The sequence below is a fragment of the Psammomys obesus genome, unplaced genomic scaffold, assembly GCF_907164565.1.
Source record: "Psammomys obesus unplaced genomic scaffold, mPsaObe1.curated_primary_1811, whole genome shotgun sequence".
Lineage (NCBI taxonomy): Eukaryota > Metazoa > Chordata > Mammalia > Rodentia > Muridae > Psammomys > Psammomys obesus.
Genome location: NW_026591598.1, coordinates 1179145 through 1200241, shown reverse-complemented (window position 1 = coordinate 1200241; position 21097 = coordinate 1179145). Strand labels below are relative to the sequence as shown.

At 57.5% G+C, this 21097-nt stretch overlaps 1 protein-coding gene across 1 annotated transcript in view; it reads left to right on the top strand.

Moving 5' to 3' along the window:
• The first annotated feature begins 1795 nt into the window (after nucleotides 1-1795).
• The window catches only part of Foxo6 (forkhead box O6), a 20256-nt gene continuing 954 nt past the window's right edge, over nucleotides 1796-21097 (top strand). Inside the window, exons 1-2 of the mRNA XM_055611217.1 lie at nucleotides 1796-2620; nucleotides 20291-21096. Coding sequence (XP_055467192.1) covers nucleotides 2207-2620; nucleotides 20291-21096 — 1220 coding nt within the window. The 5' untranslated portion in view covers nucleotides 1796-2206. The remainder of the gene's footprint in view (nucleotides 2621-20290; nucleotide 21097) is intronic.

Genomic DNA, 21097 nt, shown 5'->3' with positions numbered 1-21097 from the left:
TAGGCAGAAGCAGCTGGGGCATGCGCATTAGGTAAGGGGGTAGCTCACAGGATAGCCACACTTGCCTTTGGGATGTGACTCAGGCTAATACCATGCCACTCGTCTGCAGGCGTCCAACCCTGGTGGGGGGGGGGGCCCTAGAGGTGGCCCTCCAGCCCTTGCAGCCAAAGCACTGCCTTCACTCTGCTTTCAGGCTCGCCCTCGGTTTTCATCTGAAGGAAGGAAGTTTTTAGAGAGGAGCCTGTCTCCCTTGGTGAGAACGTAGCTCTTTCACTACGCCACCTCTCCAGTCCTTTCAGGAAGCAGGTACTGGCCAGGAGGGGGTTAAAACTTGGAATCTTGGTGCTGGCCATGCTAATTCTGGTAGGTTGCTTCCCCCTTCTGGGCCTCAGTTTCCTGATTGGCAAAACAGGATACAGAGCCAAAGGGACATGAAGGTCTGCTGGCGGGGCAGCAAGTGTCTGGGCAAGTAGGGAATAGTCAGGCATGTGGGGGAGTTGAAGTTAGAAGAGGTGCCAGAATTAGGTTGATGTTTAAGCTGAGTTTTGGTGTGGGCCTTGTGGATGGGAATGGATGAATGTGAGCAAATGGCATAGCCTGAGCAAAGGCTGGCAGATGGAGCGGTGACTGGAGACTTAGCCTGGCGAACCCTTTGGGATGAGGTAATGGACTGCGTAACCTCTCAGGAGCTGCTCCCTGTGAGGTCACGTGACGATGGCATTACCATCTGAGTCCTCTACTTGGCTATACAGTAGGGACCTCATTTGTCTCCGTTTGGTGCTCTGGAAGGAGATAGGAGCAACGAAGATGCTCAATAGACCCATTTAATGAATGAGTGTTTTACCCTGCCTGCCCCCCACCCCAACCATTCTGAACTTTGGGGGTAAGCACTTGTTTCAACGGCCTCTTGTTTGTGAAGTGGGGTCCCTAGTGCCTGTGAGCGTGCTAGAAATGCGAAGTCTCCGCCCCAACACAGGCCCGCCGCCAGAAACTCGAGGGTCGGGGTTCAGGGATCTGTTCCAATACTATGCCACACGTTGAACTTTGAGAACCAAAGCTCTAAAACTGTGCTTGCAAGCACGGTAAAAACGCGGAAAGCTCCATTTGCACACAGAACAGGTGGGTTGTTCAACGGCTGGCCTACAATCCAGGATTTATCAAACCACTCTTTTTTCCTAGACCGGTCCATGGCACAAAGAAGAGAGGAGAGTTAGATCAACGCTTGGTCTGGCTGTTGGAAGAAAGACTTGGAAACGTCAGGGGTCTAGAAACAGAGGGCGGGGCATTTCTGGGGATGGTAGAAGAGGGGAGGGACCAGTGTTCTGAGTCCCGCCCTATTCCTGTTGCCCCGGGAAACCCCGGGTTGTAACAATAACCCGCTGACGCGCTCCTGGGAGGGATCCTTTGAAGGCTCTGGGCGGGACAGTCCCGCTGTGCACCAATGGGAGCACTCGGGATCCGCCCCCACGTCGCCCTCCCCCGGAGCCCGGCAGGGGGCGGGGCCGCCCAGCCACTTCTCGCCTGCTCCCTAGGGGGCGCTGTGGCGCGCGGGGCTTCGGTGGGGTCGCCCTTAGCGGGAGCTCCGCGCCCCCCACAGTCTGCAGGCGGGGCACCCAGTAAGCAAGGATTCCGCGGCTCCGGGCGAGCACGCCCCGCCTCCTTCTGCGCCGGGCCCGCCCCGTCCCCGTCCCCCGCCCATCCCGAGGTGCAGCCGGCGCTGAGCGCGGCAGGCGCGGGAGCTGGCGCTGGAGCCGGAGCGGCGGCGGCGGCGGCGGCGGCATTCACCGGGCGGCGGCGGAGCGGGCTCTGGCACGGGCTCGGGCTCCGGCATGGTGCAAGCCAGCTCCGTCCCGGGAGAGCGGGGCCCGCGCGCGGGACCGGCGCCCGCGGAGCGGCGGCAGCGGCGGTGGCGGTGGTGGCTGCGAGCACAGACAGGCGGCAGGTGCTAGAAGCCGGGCTGGGCGAGGTGTGTGCCCGCTGGGCTCCCGGGCCGCCGCCCCCTCACTGCCTGGGTCTTTGCCTCCCTCCGTGCTCGCCAGTTCGTCCAGCCCCCTGCCTCCGCGCCCCGGCCCATGGCGCCCCGCGGTTAAGCCGGCGCCCGCCAGGGACCCCTCCCGCGGGCCTCCCCGGGGCGCGCAGATCTCAGAACCGCGCGCCCACCCTCGGCGGAGCCTCCCTCCCTGCCTCGCCCGAGCCGGGCGGGACCATGGCTGCGAAGCTGCGAGCGCATCAGGTGGACGTGGACCCGGACTTCGCGCCGCAGAGCCGGCCGCGCTCTTGTACCTGGCCCCTGCCGCAGCCGGACTTGGCCGGCGACGAAGACGGGGCGCTGAGCGCAGGGGTGGCCGAGGGCTCCGAAGACTGCGGGCCGGAACGCAGGGCGACGGCCCCAGCGATGGCCCCGGCGCCGCCGCTGGGCGCGGAGGTCGGACCGTTGCGGAAAGCAAAGAGCTCCCGACGGAACGCGTGGGGGAACCTTTCCTACGCCGACCTCATCACCAAAGCCATCGAGAGCGCCCCGGACAAGAGACTCACGCTCTCGCAGATCTACGACTGGATGGTCCGCTACGTGCCCTACTTCAAGGATAAAGGCGACAGCAACAGCTCGGCCGGCTGGAAGGTGGGGCGTCCGGGCTCCGGGCAGGCCACAGGGAGGGAGGCTTTGGAACACCACTAGGGGTCATGGAGTGCGCGCCCAGGGCGTGGGGCCGGTCTGTTGACAGGCGGGGGCGTGCTCGCAGCAGCTGTATTCATTCATGGCCCCTAGGAAGGAAGCGCGGGATTGGAGGTCTGGTAGGGGGGATACCCTTTTGAGTCAGCCCGGAGAAACACCTCTAGCCTGTCCTTGAGGGCAGAGTAGCACAACTCATTTCCAGGCCACGGATTCCGGGGCGCCCCCCTTTGCTTTGTGTGACTTGTTTTACCCTCTCCACCAGGATACCCGCTTTAAAGAGCTCGAGTCATGACCTGGGGGCTCCTGGCTGCTTCCCCTCCCAAATCCCTCCCTGCCCTTCCTGGAGCCGGCCCTGTGGTGAAGAGTGCTAACAGACCATGGGCCCCCGCAATTCTTTCTGTGGTGTCAAGAGTTCATCCTGGAGCACCAAGTAGTCTGGGTGAAAAGCCTGGCAGGTCACCTGAGATGAGTTCTTCATGGGGCAGGTGTTGTCAGCCCCTTCCTGGTACAGCATGGGGGTGGGCGCTTAGTGATCCTTGCTGGTACTGGAAAGCTGTTGAGGCCTGGGGGGGGGGGTCTATCTCTACCCACTCGAGGCAACTTATCTCCCACCTCCCTGGCTCTCTGGGCCCAGATGCACTTAAGGAGTGGGGTGCCCGAGGGAGTCCTCAGTGGCAGGCGGCGGCAAGCGGAGAGCCATCTTGGGAGAAGGCTTGGATGGGGGCTTCACTGGATCGTAGCTTCTAGATCCAGCTCCTCCTCTGGCCATCTTGTTGGGAAATGGGGCCAGCTTATGCATTTGAGGGTGAGGAGGCTTGAGGGCACCACTTGTGGGAGAGGGAGCCACTGCGAGGAAGACATGCCTGTCTCCGGGGAGGAGGCTGTGCAGGGTGAGGTCTGAGGAGAGAGGTCAGGGGCTGTGTCCATGGGCAGCTCCACATGCAGTTGGCTGCACTGTCCTGCTCTGGGAGCCTGTGGCTCTTGGGGTGGCTGTGTGCTGGCATTTTCTTTGGCTCTCCTTGACCGTTATGGGGCAGGAACACAGGACAGAGGAGCAGACCCGAGTCTCATCCCACCCGGTCTCCATCCTCCCCCGCAGCTCAGTTCCTACCTGAACATAACTTCCTCTCAAGTGTGTCCTGCCCTTGGGCTCCCCCCTCCTTCTGTTTCCTGAGTCCACCCTTCCACTCCTTCCTGGAGATGTAGTCGCTGTCCTCAGGGGCACAGAGCCCCAATGCCTCCTCCAAGAAGCCTTCCATTAACCCTTGTTAGTTAGCTCAGGACTCCCCCCCCCCCTTTTTTTTTTCTGGTCCTGAGGCATGCATTGTGGAGCAATCGTGTGCCTTGCTTCTCTCTCTCTCTCTCTCTCCCTCCTTCACCTTTGAAAGAAGGTATCAGTGTCAGGACCATTCTGTACCCACAGCACCTTACATAGAGTCCAGTCCCAGCAGCCATTAGTGAACGTGGAGTGAGAGTAAAGAGATGGGTGGGTGGGAAAGAGGATGTGGGTTGTGTAAAGAGTAGATTGGGAGGGCTTCCTGTAAGAGGCAGAGCTCGAGCGGGTTTGGATGGATGAAGGAGACTGGGGGAAGATGGGAAGCAGAGACTTAAAGCTAGAAGCCAGGAGACAGCTGTAGTTCCCTGAGCAAGCACGTTGGGGCCAAGCTCTGTGCCAGGCTCTTCCCGTTTCCTTAAAGCTCTCAGTAGTCCCGGAGCTGGGTTTTACCTATAACCATTTATAGGGGAGGACTCTGAGGCCCGGGGCACAAGAGGCAACCACCCTAGTCCCACAGCTAGAAAACGGGCAAGCTGGACTCCAACCCAGGCGTGCCACCTCTGCAGGTCCTACCGAGCCTCTGGAACATGTCCGTGCTGGCACTGGTGAGAGTGAGATGCTGGTGGCCTTGAGCAGGGCAGACATAAACCTTGGGCTATGATGGCAGTGTGCTTGGAGATAATTGAGCCCCATGAGTTCACTTCTCAAACTGTGAGACTGGGGCCTTGGGAGGTAATAGGACTCTCTCCTGAGGGTGTCAGAAAGCAGCAGGCTCTGGACAAGGGCCCAAGGTTCTTGTCTGCCCACTGCACCACACTGCTGGGGACACACCGGCCCTCCCCATACCTCACTCCCAGACCTGGACTGGGGCACTGGGCCCGCAGGCCCAGGTTTGGGCTTCTGCTCTGGAAGGAATCTAATCCACGCTGTCTCCCCTTTCACCCTTCTGCTCCCCCAGGGTGCCTCCTTTCTCGCTCATTCCTGTAACTTCCTGCCCTTGAACCCCTTCTGGCACTCCCAGGCAATTCCTCCAGAGGCCTGGAGGAGGAGCTATCTCCAATTCGCAATTAATCTCAGCTTGACCAAGGCTGGGAACACCTCAGGTGCCAGGGCTGGGGATCCATTATCCCTTCACCTATTCCATCCTCCACAAAAGTGTTGCCCTTGAAACCCTGAGAGGCACAAAACCTTGATTCCATGTGAGTTGGGGGGGGTGCACTATGACTCCTTAAGGGGACCTAAGTTCTTGGCCACACCTTCAGGAGGCAGCTTCCACATTCTAACCCTGTGTTTTGAGCCTGGAAAGGCTGGTGGGTGAGGCAAGGGTTTGGGGGGAAAGTGGGTTCCATGTTCTAGGGAGTCAGATGTTCCCTCATAGAGGAGGTGGCACTTGATCTGGACTGTCTTCTTGGTTAGGGAAAATTAGGGAGGTAGTTTTGCGAGGGGTGAAGGGACTGCATGTCCAAGGACAGGAAGGAGAGACGGTGCCTGCCGGGTTTGGAGGGCTTTGTAGTTGTAGACTAAAACCCAGGCTGTCGGGGAAAGTGGTCCTGGAAAGCTCGAGTGCTCTCTTCCAGAAGGGAAGGGCTGATGTACTGGGCCTTTGCCCCAAAGTCCCATTTGTGACGAGGAGTGGGGGTCTCAGCGCTGCAGAGGACAGCCACCGGCTCAGAGCACCCAAACCAGTCAAAGGCCTGGAAAGTTAGGACTACTTGGGATTCCACCAGAAGGGCTAGTCCCCTTCCCCTGGGGACAGAAGGTGTCAAGGCCTGGGGGTCAGGGCTTTGCCAGGAGTGGACTGGTCCAAGAGTTGTGGCTCTCAGAGTAAAACCTCGGGTTCCCTCTCAGCTGCTCCATAAGCTCCACCTTCCCTTGGCCTTGGCCTCTTACGGGAAGCCTTCCTGGCTGCACGGTCCTGCCACTCCTTCCACTGAAGGCCTCTGGAGTTGTTCAACTCCTTTTGTGTTAACTGGCTGCCAGTCCTTGGGGAGCTCCCAGGCCAGGCCTGGGCGCCTCCCATTTCTGTCCCTAGGCCCAGAGGGGAGGAGCCCAGTGGATGGGGACTTCCCCTCTCCCTCAAGGGCTGGAGCAGCTTAGCTGCTGGAGGGTGGGATCAGAAGGCGGGTGCTAGCCCCATCTGGCCCAGGCTTGGCCCTGTAAGTTCCAGGTGGGGCGGGGGCTTGAATGAGGGGCTGATCCCAGAGGCCAGCAGCAGGGTCCTGCTCCTGGCGCTGAGCAGCGGTTGGAGAGTAGCGCCCCCTCCCCTCAGCCCTCTCCACCAGGGCGCCTTCCCCCTCCTTTGTCCTCGGGGATCCCCAGCCCCAAGGGCTTGTGGGGGTGCGGGAGGAGGCGGTGTGAGTCCCGATTGGGGGGGTGTCCTCACCCCCCCTCACTGCACGAGCGAGGGGCTGGCAGCTGCCCGCCTCCTGGGCACGAGCCCGTGCCAGCCGCTCCTGGCACAGTTGCTGGCACGCCCGGCAGACTCCCACGGCCACCTGCTCACACCCACCCACGAGCGCTGGCGCGCTGCGGGCCCTTCCGGCTTCCCGGGCCTCCCGGCGCCCCTCCCCCGACGCTGTGCCCGGACCCCCCTCCCCAATTCTCGGCTTCCTTGGGCCGGCCCTATGCGACCCGGGCCCCCACCCCACACAAGTTGGGGAGCTCCCGAGGCTGGGATGCTGGGGGCCTCCGGGGTTGCCGCGCCGCGGGGGAAGTGGGGGCCGAGAGGCAGCAGACAGACCGACAGACAGGGTGAGGGCCCCGCCTGCCACCTGGCGCCGCTCCAGCGGGACGATGGCGGGCAGCGCCGTGCCAGGCGGTAATTGCAGACAGACTAATTTAAAGAGATGAGACGGTTATTTTTAACTCGCGTTAAGGTAATGAACAGCGCGGGGGGTTTGTGGGTTCGAAAGTTCAGCACCCTCCAGCCCCCACTTGATGCGGGTGGGGGCTCTCTGCAGACCTTGAGGGCTACAGCCTCCGGACTCAGTCGGGTGTAGTGCTGAGGGGAACGAACGGAGGAACTGAGAAGCAGAGAGGCCCTGCCAGAGAGAGTCCAGAGCTAGTGAAAGGACCATCATGCACCAAGCACGTGTCCCACCTACTGCCCGTTCTCACCATTCTCCCATTCTCACCACTGCCCTCTTCTCCAGATGTGGAAGTGACTTGCCTTGAGGTCACATGCCTAGCAAGTACGAGGCACAAGCAGTAGAACCCAATTCTAGCCCCCCAAACTCTAGCATTTTCCACGCCATTGGGTAGGGGTGGGGGTACCTTACTTGTTGTTGGGAAGGGTTTGGATTTGGAAAGGGTTGGGGCTCCTTCCTGCGGCCCACCATCTCTTGTTTTTGAGGGGTGGCTGGTAATGGCCATCAACCTAGGTTTAGGGTTTGTCCGGGCCTAGCTCGGGCTGAGGGGTGGTCAGGAACGGAGGGTGGCAGTGAGCCTCTAAGCAGACCCACGAGCTCTCCTACACCTGCTGTGGACCTGCCTCCTGCTTAGGGGCTGAGTGACTGGGACACAGGGGAGTGTGGGGCTGACACCTCCCCGTTAGAGCCCCTTCCATCCCCAGGTCAGACTTTGAGTCACTGAGGAAGTTGGAGAGTATGAGGCAGGTGCCAGCCTCCCTCCCTCTCCTCTAACGAATTCCCCTCTGGGGCTGCCATTTAATGGCAAGACACGCCCTGGAAAGGCTTATGTTCTCCCTGGCAGAGCCCTGAAGCGTCACCCACTGTGTGCAGGTGTCACCGATTGTGGTCTTTTGGAGTCAGGGCTAGGTAAGGGCGGGCAGAGCCCGCTGTGGGGAACATGATTCAGTGTTTGAGAGCTGGAGTGAATCCTCCCTTTCTCGTTCTGGTCCTCAGGGTCCTCCCCCATGAGTCCAAGGGACCTTAACACAGTCTCCAGGCCCTTCGGTCCTGTGTTTTACAAACCTGTTGGTGCTAGGAGCCGAGAGGTTCATGGTACTGCAAGGGTTTCTCACTGTTGGACACACCTGTGAGTATGAGTGTGGATAGTCTTGAACCTGAGCCTCCTACTTAAAGATGCCTGTCCCTGCTCATGGCAATACCCAGGTGGCAACCATTCTGCTAGCACAAGGGAGTGTGCCTGACAGCCCCAGATGTCCCCAGAGCAGGCAGATGGGGGGCTCAGGGTGTTGGGTGGGCATCAGCTTGGGCTCTAGGGCCTGAGGAGGGTGCTTGGGGGGGACAGCTGGATCTGGAGCACCCCCCTTCTCCTGGCACCCCGGTTACCATGGAAACCCACTCCTGTTTGGGAGGGTTTGGCTGTTTGCTGCCTCTCCCCACCCCCCAACCCATATGTGGAGGTGGGAGGGGGCCAGGTGGTGTGTGGGGGTGGGGCCTCCCACACCCTACCCCCAGGGCCTCCCTCCTTACTAGGAGAAGCCTTCCTGGTCTCTAAGGGGGCTGCCTCTTATGGGAAGGGGAATGAGAAGAGACTGGGTGCTAGGCAGCCAGCCCTATCATTTGCAAATGTTCTCCCATTTCATCCTTTTTTTAATCCTGCCACGTATGCATTTGTAGTCCCATTTTGCGGTTGAGGAAGTCAAGGCATAGCTGGGAGAAGGCAGAGGCTAGATTTAGATGCCAACCTATCTGTTTCTGCCCCATTTCTCCACTGTCTTCCACTGTCGGTGCCGTCTCTCTCCCACAGAGTAGCTGGCCTTCCCGCTCCAAAATCTTCAAGGTCTGTTTTAGAACTCTCAGACTACTAAGTTCCCCCTGGAAGCCAACAGAGCCAAAACTACTCCGGGTCCCTGGGCCCTCTGCTGGACTTCTCTGGACCCCACCTCCCGTCTGTGTTTCCTGCCACCTCTATGCTCAGGCACCCTCAACGCTTAGTTTCTCAGCCCACACCCACTGCCATCCTCACGTGCCTACTGAGGCAGCTGTCCTTGATTGATCCCTTGGGATACCCTTTGGAAAAAACAGCCAGGGGGCTTGAGTATTTTGATTGAAGTCACCACCAAGCAGGTGGTTCTGGGAGCCAATGCATCTCCTCAAGGATCCTTAGTTGTCCACAGGCCCGGCTTATAATCAGAGAGACCCCGGAAGCTTTTCACTGTCACACTTTCCAACCCCCACCTCAATTCTTTGGGCAAGAGCTCAGATCTATGTTTTATCAGGTATGACTGGTGAGCATTCAGAAGTCACTTCTTAGATGGTGGCCTCCCAGACTCCCGGCCTCCTCCTACCCACCCTGTGTGGATCAGCTTCTTCCCTAACCTGCTTCCTAGTTGAGTCCATGCTCCTTTTCCTTCCTACTGTCCTGGGGACTTGGACCCATGGCATCAGTTTCAGTGGCCTGAGCTGGTGCCCCAGCATCTATGCCTATCCAATGTATCAGCATCACCCCATGTAAGAGAGAAGGGAGCCACAGGCAGAACTGGCCCGTGCTGCTCCTCCCAGCCTTTGATGCGGGATAGAGGGAGGTGTTGGAGGCTGATGCTCAGAATGCGCTCTGGGCCTGGTGTGTGAAGAGAGTGACAGTCACAGATCTGCCCTAGCTGGGTCCCCACTGGTGGGAGAGAACATTTGTACAGCCCAGCACTGTCTGTCCATCCTTGGGAAGCCTGGTGCGATTCTCCAGGCCCAGCCCCCAACGTTGTCAACATTTCCTGCCCCCTTCAGTCCTTTGACACTTGCTTTAGCCACCTTGAACTTCTAGCTCGGGATCCCACCTGCCATGTGCCAACAGATGATACATTCATTGAGTTTTCACAGTTGATTTATAGTACTGTTATTGTGGCTGTCTATCCCACTAGCAGATGAGGAAACTAAGAAAGAAATCAAGAGGCTTCAACTATGTGAGGCAGCACTGGAATGCCCCCGGGCTGGCTTCACCTTGGTTCAGCACTCTGGCCAGGCCAGTTCAAGCTGGCTTTCTGCCCCTGTGACTGTGTTTGTGCTCTCTCTTGAAGTTTGGCTCAGGAGCTTCTAGCTTGGGGAGTAGACCCTGCTCCCCAAGGCTGCCTTTCCCAGACAGTGCCCCAGAGGCAGGGACAGGCCAGTTTTCCTGTTTCCCTGGCTAACAGACCCAGGTCTGAGGGTACTGTAATCCAAGGCTAGGCCAGTGGGCACCTGCTGTGGGAAGCTGTCAGGACTGGTGCTAACCTTGAAGGTCTGAGTGAGCAAGCTTGGGAGATGAAGACACAAAGACACAACTCTGGACAAACATCATCAGGTCAGGGCAGGACAGAAGGTCAGATCATCAGGTGTGGATGTGTAGAGGCAGGGAAACAAGGGAGGGTCAAATCCCTGGGGCTCTTAGAGGGAACCCAACAGGAGTAGAAGCTAGAAAAGTAAGAGTGGCTTGCTATGGCAGGCGAGCTCAGACTCAGAGCTGGCACTCCGGGTGGGAGTGAGAGATGGGAATGACACCGGCAGACAAATTGCTCAAGAGAGACTGGTGTGGCAAGGGCACAGCGGGGTGAGACCAGCGGCTGAGCTTGAGTTAGGGTCCAGGTGCCAGGCTGAGTTCTCTGCAGCCAGCCCACCATGCTTTAAGACACTCTGGAGAGGCCAGCTGGGTTGTGTGTGTAGCAAGGAGCTTGGGAAGCCAGTGGCACCAGCGGAGCCTGGTTCTGCTTCCGTTCTTTGGAGACCTGGGTAGATCCAGCGCTAATCACCTCCTCTGCAAAATGGGATGACAAGCCATGTCTGAGCTTCCTTAAGAGTTTCAGGCAAGATGCCTATGAAGTCCCCAAAAAGTTCTTATCAGAGGTCACTGCTGTTATTCATTGCTCTGTGAAGAAAAGAGCTGCCTGCCAGTGTATAGGGTAGGACTTCCTGTGCATGCCTGTGAAAACACTCTGTGTGTGTGTGTGTGTGTGTGTGTGTGTGTGTGTGTGTGTGTGCACGCGCGCATGCATGTAGTCCCTTTCTATTCTGGTCCCTGAATGCAGCATGTGAGAAATGTTGGAAGCCCAATCTTCTCCCTGCCCTTAGTTTGGTCCATTACTACTGAGACTCTAGAACCTTCCTTGTGGCCTTGCAAGGAATATGGAGCAGATTTAAGGCTCTGCATGTGTGCGTGTTTCTGTGTGTGCATGAGAACGCAGGTGGGCTATGTGCGTGGAGACCAGGTGTTCGTGGGTGGTGCCTTTCTCTATTGCTCTCAGCCTTATTTTTTGACACAGGGTCTCTTAGTGAGCTCTTCTGTTTTACCTAGACTGTCTGTCTGGGGAGCACCAAGGATCTACTTTTCTCGGACCCCAAGCCCTGGAGTTAGGGCTGTATGCTTCTACACCTGGCTCTTTCATGGATACTGGGGAGCTGAGCTCAGGTCCTAGTGTGTATGCAGCGAACGCTTTCCCATTGAGACATATCGCCAGCCCCAAGGATCCTCATTTTCACAGATAAGAAAGCCTCTTGTTCAAGGCAATCCTCAAGCCTAGGGATGCCTGTTCCTGGCATACTAGATTCTGTTTGCCCCACTGCCAGGCTGTGTGACCTTGGGAAAAGACCATTGCCACTCTGGCTCCTGGTTTTCCTCCTCCAGCAATCTGGGAAGCTCTGAGGCCTCCTCCTTCTTCCTCCTGTCCCCTCCTCTGTCCTCAGCTGGCCTTGCCACCACCTCCTCTTGTAACCTGAGCTGGGCCTTAGGGAGGAGGGGCTTGCCCTCTGCCAGAGGCACCTGCCAACTAAGCAGATGTGAAGATGGAGGCCCCAGCAGGGAGAGTGAGGACTTAATGCCAGCTAGGCCGGGACTGGGGCAGCCACACTTAGCACTCCCGGCCCGGCCCCTGGCCTCTGGCCCTGGAGCTCACCCAAGCTCTTGTTCGTTTTTTCAGTGGACATTTGTAGTGCTCCAGTATGTCCTGAAGGACCTCTGAGGCTTCAGGAGACAGATGGCAAATGAGCTTGCTGCCCTGGTCTGGGTGGGCTGCCCTGGGCTCTCGGAGCTCCTTGTCGTGGAAATAGAGAGCCAAGGGCAGCCTCTGGGGGCAAGGCCAGTGTCTGTGCGGGTGGCTGTGCCCCTGGGAGAGCAGATGGTTCTCTTGGCACCATGCCTGCTCCTCCTCTTTCTCCCCCAGGAGCCAGCCTGCAAGGCTTGGGCACAGCTGCTAGGCCTTTCCCAGAGCTGGGCTCAGGGCAGGGCTGACTGAGTGAGGTCACTGCAGCTGCTCCCAGGGCCTGGGCAGGGGAACAGGGAGGAGCTGCCTGCAGATAAGGGAGGTGATCAGACTAGAGGGATGCCATGCCAAGTCTGAATGGCTTTGTAGCTAGAGGTCCTGGGGAGGGGCAGCTGAGCCAGTTGGTCAGCCCTACTTCGGTTCCAGGACAACCCTGGAGCTTCTTCCTAGCCGAGGCTTCTCCTTAGAGCGGTAGCTCTCAACCTTCCTAAGGCTGTGACCCTTTAAAACAGTCTCTCATGTTGTGGTGACCCCCAATCATAAAGCCATTTCATTGCTACCCCATAACCGTAGTTTTGCTATCGTTATGAATTGTAAATATCAGATATGCAAACCCCAAAGGGGTTTCGACCCACAAGTTGAGAACCACTGATTTAGAGGTGCCTCAGAGGCTCTGGATTGGCACCTGTGAAATGAGGATACTAAGCTCAGAAGGTTGGCTCAAAGACTTGGTGATGTAGTCATAACATACGGTGATAAAGCGATAGTATTTAATATATGGTGATCTTACCCAGCCATGGTGATCCTAGCACTGGGGAAACTGAGACAGGAAGACTGTGCAGCCAGGCTGTGTAGTGAGACCCTGTTTTAATAAAAGAAAAAAAAAAAGTAGTCTTTTCCCCTTATTATGCTAAATTCTCCTGAGGAGCGAGGAAGCTCCCAGGAAGGCACAGGAGGCCATGGTAGCAGGAGCCCCTGGGGAAACCGGTGCCAAAGGGGAGGCTCAAGAGGACCCTGGTTGCTGGTGGCAGAGTCTTAGGACTTGCCTAGCACTAGTATCAGGCATAAGCAGTCAGACACTACTTCCTGTACACTTCCTGTGGCCCCCACTAACTTTGGTGGAGGAGACAGACTCAGGGATAGCTGAAGTCCAGTCTGCCGTTACCAGGGTTGTGGGGAGGCTAGCTAGCTCTGAGGCTCGTTGGGAGTGGTTCAGAAGGGGCCCAGAGCAGACCTGGGTGGAGGAACAGAACCTGTGGGGAAGAGGAGGAGGGACAAGAACATGAGAACAAAGTGTGCTGAGGCACCAGGAGTGGGCATGACGGTGGAAGCCCAGAGAGGTCTGTTGGTTTGGAGAATGTGGCTCTGGAGTATCTGGAGTTGTACCCAAGCCCAAGCTGTGGAGCAGGGGTGAGCTTGGACTCCTGATGCTGGTCTGTCATTTGTGGAGGCTGGTTAAGTGAGCTCTTCTGTGTGTGGGGAAGGGAGGGGAGAGAGGAATAGGGTTGTGTAGTTTGGCCCTTGACTTCATGTCTTGCTTCAATATTTAGTTTGTCCTGGATCCTGGCTGCGCACTGCTGTTCCACTGATGACCCTAAGCCCACTTATGGGTACTTGTGGCTCTTTGCCTCCACTGCCCTTTTACCCCTCCTCCATAGCAGACCTTAGCACCCATGATTTGCTCATGGCCTTCAGATCTTGACGTCATCTACTAGGAAGCCTGCCTGGACTGAATAGCCCAAGTCCACCCCAGACAAAAGGGCAAGTGTCCTCCCCTTCCCCGGAGGCTGTGGGTTTGTCTGACTCAGATGTGTGCTCCTGGAAAGGCTGCGGGGGAGGGGATTAGGGGAGGGTTGCTCTAGGAATGGAGTGACAGGTAAGCCACAATTGTGGCTGTTCTTGGGGCTCTGAACCAAGAAGGATGAGAGCTGTGTCTGTGCAATCCTCCCTGTGAGTGCCGGGGTTGGAGCAGGGAGATCAGAGACCCACAGGTGGTCTCTAAAGCACGGGGGGGGGGTATCTAGAGCTGGGACATCGTCAACATCGCACAGACAAGGTTAGTCTCCTAAGGTTTTGCCGAGGTTTTGCCTGTGATGGAGCCTGTAGAGTCGTCTACACCTGCTGGTGATGGGTGGGAGAGTGGAAGACCCAGGACTGAACTCACCATCTCGGAATCCCCCAGGGACCAGGGAGAGCAGAAGGCAGTGATGGGTACAGAGTTTGCATATCCTGTCATTGGTGGGAGCCAATACAGGGATGACTCCTGGGATGGCCAGTGGGACAGTGGTAGGAAGAACATAGGCTTCGGAGTCTAATAACCGGAGACCCGAATCTGGCTTCCTCGCTTCCAGCTTTGGGGCTTCAACCTGGGAGTCACTAAATTCACCAGAGCCTCGATTTCCCCTTTGTAAACCAGTGGTCTCTTCCTGTGGGATGACTGTCAAGATAAAAGAGCCTCGCCTACACCCGGCACGAAGCAGGTGACGCCTTCCTCCTGCCTCAGTACCAGAAGCACATGCCATCGGCACGCTTGAGCTGAGCTGGCTCCCAAGAGCAATTGTGTGCGCTTCTTTCCAGTTTTTCACTCTGTGACTTCACACTGGCAGCTTCGATAGGCTACGATGGGAGGATCCATGCCACAAAGCAGCAACAGCTACAAATCAATCAGCTGGGTTTCCTTCCTCCTGGCGAGCTGCTTGTTAAACATTTGCTGGCTTACCACTGAATGTCTGCCACCACCGCCCCCGCCCCGGCCCCAGGACAGCCTTCCTCATGCCCCCTTCCCAGAATCACAGGACAACAGCAGAAAGCATAGAAGTCCACATCCCAGAATGCACTCTGTTGGCCCTCTACAGTCCCAGCGGGGACAGAGTGAGAGCTGAGATAGCGGTGGAGCTCTGGTTAGGTCAAGTAACTTAAAAAGGGAAGTCCATAGCGGCCCCACCCCCCACCCTGCTTCAGTCTGGAAAAAGCGCATATAGTTGAAGCGTCATGCAGCCCCTTGCAGGCCGGGACACCAGATGAGGGGACAGCTCTCTCTTCCTTCCACTCATCTTTTTCCACCCCTCTGCCAAAACCTGGCAGGTCCTGGCTAGAGAAGTAAGATTGGATGAGGTTGAGCTGTTGGGGAATGAAGCTGTGCTGGGAGGAGAAATGAGGTTGTACCGGAAGATAAACGAGGTGGTACTGTCAGGGAATGAGGTGGTACTAGGAGGCAAGGTGAGGCTGCATTATTAGATAAATGAGGTTGTACTGTCAGGGGGATGGAGTGTGCTTGTAGGAGAGATGGCGCGCTGCTGGGTCAGCTGGGTTGCACCATCAGAGAACACAGCCACACCACAGGAGAAGGAGCGTGTCGGACTTGGAGGATAAATGAGGGTGTCCTGCTGGATAAATGAGGGGCCCCGTCAGGTGAATGGAGTGCTGTTAGCAAATGAGGTTGTACTTGCTGGAGAAATGGGACCGGTGTGCTGGATAAATGGGGTTGTGCTGTCGGATGAATGCATTACTGCTCGTGGGCAAAGGGTGTCCTGGGAATAGATGAGGGTGTCCTGACGGATAGATGAGCTGTCACCTCCAGATGGATCAGACCCTGTCCGGGTGGGAGGCACCGAGGTCAGGTCATTCTGACCCTCTGGAGCTCCTGGAGTGTCTTCTGGCCTAGGGGAACGGTGCTGTGGGAGGTCTGGGTGTGAGCCAGCCTGGGGCAATCTGAGCAGGTGGAGGAGGCCTGGGAAGGCAACAGCTGCCTGTGAGCATGCTGGGAGGCCTGTCCTTCCTCTACCATAGAGGGCCCGACTCCTCCTGAATCCCTGCTTGCTTCTCATTCTATCCTGAGTCTGCTTCCTAGCCCAGTTCGGAAAAGTCCCTATGGTGTGCCAGCCTAGACTGGCTCACTCAGATCCCCCTACAACCCACTCTTATGTATGTATGACTTTTATCCCTTCATGGAACACAAACTTTTAAGTGCCTAGTATATGCCAAACACATGAAATACAGAAAAAAAAAAATCGAGGGAAGGGTGGGAATGGAAGTCACTACTCTCACAGAAGTTCTAAGGCCACGAGACAGTAATAAAAGGCCAGCAGACACTAAAACGGGATCAATAAATTATAGAGGCCGAATATCCCTTACCACAAATGCTTGGCCACAGACGTGTTTCCGATCACAAAATTCCTTTGGATTTTTTGGGATATTTGCATAGACTTTGAGCATCCCTAACCCACAAATCTGAAAGCTGTAACTTGAAAGTTGGCAGATTTTGGAGCACTTCAGATGTAGGATTTTCAAGTAAGTGTTCATTAAGTATTCATTTCAACCTGTATTCACCCAGAAGGTGATAGCCTTAGAAAAATTTAGACTGGGGAGAGGAAGATGAGCGAGCTCTATGAGCATCTAGGGGGAAGGGCATCGGGCCTGCGGGTTGGAGGCAAAGGAGGGAGGGTGGAGGGTGACACCTGAGAGGTCATGGGGGGCGCGTGGGCTGTGACTGGGCCTTTGTTCATTGAGGCGGGGAGGGAGGGATCTCTGGTGGTTAAGCAGGACTGTGAAGGTGCTGCAGGAAAGCAAAGGGGGAAGTCATAGCTGGTGAGGGAACTGGAGTTCCAAAGTACCTTGCCTTTGGGTTGCACCATTCCTGTGTGTGTGTGTGTGTGTGTGTGTGTGTGTGTGTGTGTGTGTGTGTGGTTGAAACTGGCATCTGGATTGAGTGCCAGAGCCCAAGCTCTTGGCCATATGCCATTCCTGTCAGGCATCTCTCCCTAGTGGGTGGGCCCCAGGAGGGTATTCACCCAGGCCCAGGTTCTGAGGAAGAACGGGGTAGCATGAATAACTTGCTGTCCTTTCTTCTGCCCGAACATCATTTTCCTGGGGCCCCAGATCAGGGAGGTCCTATCTTCCCTAGGAGGCTATGCCAAGCCTACATGTACATGTGGGATGTGGGAGGCCCCAGAAGCTGAGCCCAACCCTGGGCATCGAGGGAACTTGGGCATGCCTGGGCCGTGGCTGGTGGTGGTGGGTTGCTAAGCGACTCCAAGAGGGAGCCCTAGTTACTGCTGCCTGGCAGAGGCATCTCCCTTTTCTACTCCCCTCCCCTCCTTCGTGGCCTCTGGCCTCCCGGGAGGCCATGTGGGCAAATCAGAGTTGTCATCAGCGCTTGCCACTGGATGCTGGCTGGCAGCTCTGATTGGCACCAGGTGTCCAGGCCCTAAGGAGATATACTGAGGTGGAGGGTATGAGCCTCTCTCAGGGGCACAGGCCTGTTGCTTATCTAGTACAGAGGGCAGCTTAGCAGCCAGAGGCCTAAGTCTCCCCTCAGTTCCAGGCCACCTCTCTGGGTAACCCAGAGAAAAGCCTGGCACCTCTCTGAGCTCAGCTGCCCCATCCATCTGGCTGGTGGAACCCACAGGGCCTCATTCACGGACAGTGAAGGTGCTGAATGGGCAGGGCTTCTCCATGCTGAGGGCCGGTGTGTATAATAATTCAGATTTGCGTCAGATTTTCATTTATGAGAAGAGAGTCCTACTTTGAAGGGGGGGGGGAATGGATGGGGATGGGGGACAGGACGGGACAGGATGGGAGTTGTATAGACTTCTAGATTAGACCACTTCAAAAACTGTCCAGTGTCAAACTGTAAAACTCTTTGAGTGCAGCTGGCCCAGGTCATCAGCGTGCATAAAGAGACAGCCCTGGAGAGGAGGGTGAACATTCCCTAGGCCAGACTTGGTAGACTGGGTGGGAGGAGTGCTAAGTTGGGGATCAGGAGGCCTGGATGCATATCCTATGATGACAGGTCCTAGGCCATCTTGGAGAGAGCTATGGCATGAGGCTGGGGCTTGAACTCCCAGCCTCCTGGCTGAGCCCAGGGTAGGGACAAGGGGAAAAAGCTGCAAACCTCCACGAACCTTTACACGGTTCTAAAGAAGGGGAGGGATGGTGTGCTTGAATTGCAGGCTAAGTTCTAAAAAGGAAGCCCAGAGCTTGTAGGCAGTCTTGACCTTGCAGCCCACACCCAGCCTTCCAAATGGGCGGCTCCTGGGCATGTTCTGCATGGGAGGTTTGAGGAACATGGGAGTACAGGCTTTCTACGAGTCTTTGCAGACTCTCTGACCTTCCCTGGCCCATGGCAGAATGGAATGTCCTCTACAAAGACCAACCTGAAATCATATTTGGCTCAGTTCCTCACAAGCTTCGAGGCCTCGGCAGCTCAGCCTGTGAGCCACACCCTCCTCATTTGGAACTAAGGATCCCAGGCCCTGACCCTATAGGGTTTAGCATAATGAGTATGGGAGATAAGTGCTTAGGGCTCTCAGGGACAAATGGACTGGTACCGTCTAGGTGCCGTTACCTAGCAGCACCCTCCCTCCCCGCCAGCACTCTGAGCCAGACTGACACACAATGACCTAAAGCAGTATTGCCTGATGGACCTCCATTCCAGCAGGACTGGGAAGGTGGGAGGTGGAGCTTCTGGCAAGGCAGATAGTCCGAGGGGAAGAGAGTTAGGCCTCCTAGGGACTGAACACAGGTGTGGAGGAGGGGCAGGGAGCCAGGTGCATGGGCGGGCCAGGGAAGGCAGTATCCACCTGGGGGAAGACCACTCCCTGGGGGTCCAGCTCCCCTCCTCTCCGGGCCCCAGGAGAAGCCAGGCAGGGCAAGGCTGGCAAGCTCCAGCTGTTGCCTCCCAAGTCCATAAAGTGCCATAGACAGCCAGCCTGGTGAGACATCAAGAGCAGGAGAAAGGATCTCTGGAGACTGATGGGGACAGGAGGCAGGAGGGAGAAGCCAGGCAGATTAGTGGTTAGGGTGTGCCTAGGCGGATTAGCAGGTTAAGAGCGGGTCCAGAAGCTTGGGCAGAGCTGGAGTGGTGCCTGGCATCACTACCTAGCTGTGAGGCTGTGGGCAAATTACATCATGCCTGTCATGTGGTGGATGAAATAGGGGAATGCTGGCCTCCCCCTGTGGTGGATGCCCAGCACAGCTTAAGTCTTGTTTAGGAGATGGTGACCAAACGGGTCTGTTGAGTCTAGGGGTGAGGGCTGACCAGACAGACGTTTAGAAGCACCTGGGGTGTTCACAAACACCAAACCACACCCATTAGCTCATGGGATGATACAACAGCCTTAGGAGCTGATATGCAGCCATGGTCACACAACCAGGTGACCAAATAGCCAGGCATCCTGCCCAGTCCCCAGTTAGCCAGGCCCATGCTGTCTGCACAACTGTGCCTGATCGGAAGGTCAAGGGTACCAGAGAGGGGGCCCAGCAGAAATTCTATACCAGGTGTGTTTGGAAGTCAGGCTGCTTGAGCCATGAGCTCACCGTGTCTTCCTCTGTCCTCAGGACAGGGCATTGGCACAGCAGAGATTAAGGATATAGGCAGAGTGACAGAGGTAAAGGCCAGGAGGTACTGAGGGAGAGTGGACAGGCCTATGGAGCCTTTCTTAAGCCAGCTTCTTAGCCCATTTTGAAGCTGTCTTCACGACTGTAAACTGGGAACCTGTGCGAGGTTATATAAAGGTCTACAAGGAAGGGGCTTTGGGACAGAGCTGAGCCAGATGGGTCAGAGGGACAGGCAGCCTCTGAACAGGAGTAGCTCTGAGGTCTCCTAGGTCAATCCTCGGCCTCTGGAGTTCACAGGAGCTTAGAGGAGTTGGAAGTCAATCTCCAAATAGTCTCAGGCTAATAGGCTTATGCCTGTCCTGCTCCCACCCCCACCCCCACCCCCAGCCTCTTCTGCTTTCTCTGGCCAGGCCTTCCCACAAAGGGTTAACAGTCCTCTCTACCTGCAGTTGCATTTTAAAGACACGAAATTAAAGCAGGTAATTTATTCTCCCCACACACGAAAGAGCAATTAGTTCTAAACAGGGCTTAATCAGTCACCGCGAGATTGATTTCTGGAGCCCTGGGTTTTCGGGCTCCTGGCTCCATGCCAGGCTGGGGAGGGAGGGGGGCGGACAAATGAGCTGCGGCAGTGGCATGAGCCCTTACATAATCTGCTGGGGGCCCCGTCATCGTCTAGCCAGCCCCTCCAGAGGCTTGGCTGGGAGTTTGGGAGATGGGGTCCTGCCCCCCTGCTGAGGGGCGGCACAGGTTCAGAGTAGAGCTCAAAGTGGGCCCTATCCCTTAAGCCCAGCCCTACCCTCTGGCAGAATCTACGTGGGAGGTGGGCCAGGGCAGGGCAGGGCAGGTCAAGGCGAGGATATGTTTGGGGGTAAAGGATAAGTGTTTTGGGTTTGTCCAATGTGGTACTTAAACCTGCGCTCTCTCTCTTCTTTTACCTCCCTTTACCCCTATTGATCTTTCTATGTCCTCCCATTCTTCCTCTGACCCCCCCATTCCCCTTCCCCCCCCCCCCCCTTCTCCCCCCGCCCCCCCCCCCCCCCCCCCCCCATCTTCTCATCACCTCCTCCTCCACCCCCTTGGCTTCCTCGCTTTCCTCTTCCCATGCCCCTGTCTCTGGCCACAGAACTCCATCCGGCACAACCTGTCGCTGCACACCCGGTTCATCCGCGTGCAGAACGAGGGCACTGGCAAGAGTTCGTGGTGGATGCTGAACCCCGAGGGCGGAAAGACGGGCAAGACCCCGCGGCGCCGGGCTGTGTCCATGGACAACGGGGCCAAATTCCTGCGCATCAAGGGCAAGGCCAGCAAGAAGAAGCAGCTGCACCTGCCAGAGCGGAGCCCTGACGACAGCCCTCCCGGCGCACCGGCTCCAGGGCCCCTGTCCGCCTCCGCCAAGTGGGCCGCCAGCCCGGCCTCACATGCCAGCGACGACTACGAGGCGTGGGCCGACTTCCGCGGCAGCGGGCGACCCCTGCTCGGGGAGGCGGCCGAGCTGGAGGACGACGAGGCCCTGGAGGCCCTGGCACCGTCCTCGCCACTCATGTACCCAAGCCCTGCGAGTGCTCTGTCGCCCGCCCTGGGCGCGCGCTGCCCGGGCGAGCTACCGCGACTGGCCGAGCTGGGAGGCCCGCTGGGCCTGCACGGAGGCGGCGTGGCCGGGCTGCCGGACGCTCTGCTGGACGGCGCGCAGGACGCGTACGGGCCGCGGGCACGCGCCGGGACCCCGTCCTACTTCGGCGGCTGCAAAGCCGCCGCCTACGGCGGGGGCGGGGGCTTCGGGCCGCCGGCGCTGGGCTCGCTGCGCCGCCTGCCCATGCAGACCATCCAGGAGAACAAGCAGGCCAGCTTCGCGCCGGCCGCCGCGCCTTTCCGCCCCGGGGCGCTGCCCGCGCTGCTGCCGCCGCCGCCGCCCGCGCCGAGGCCCGGCCCG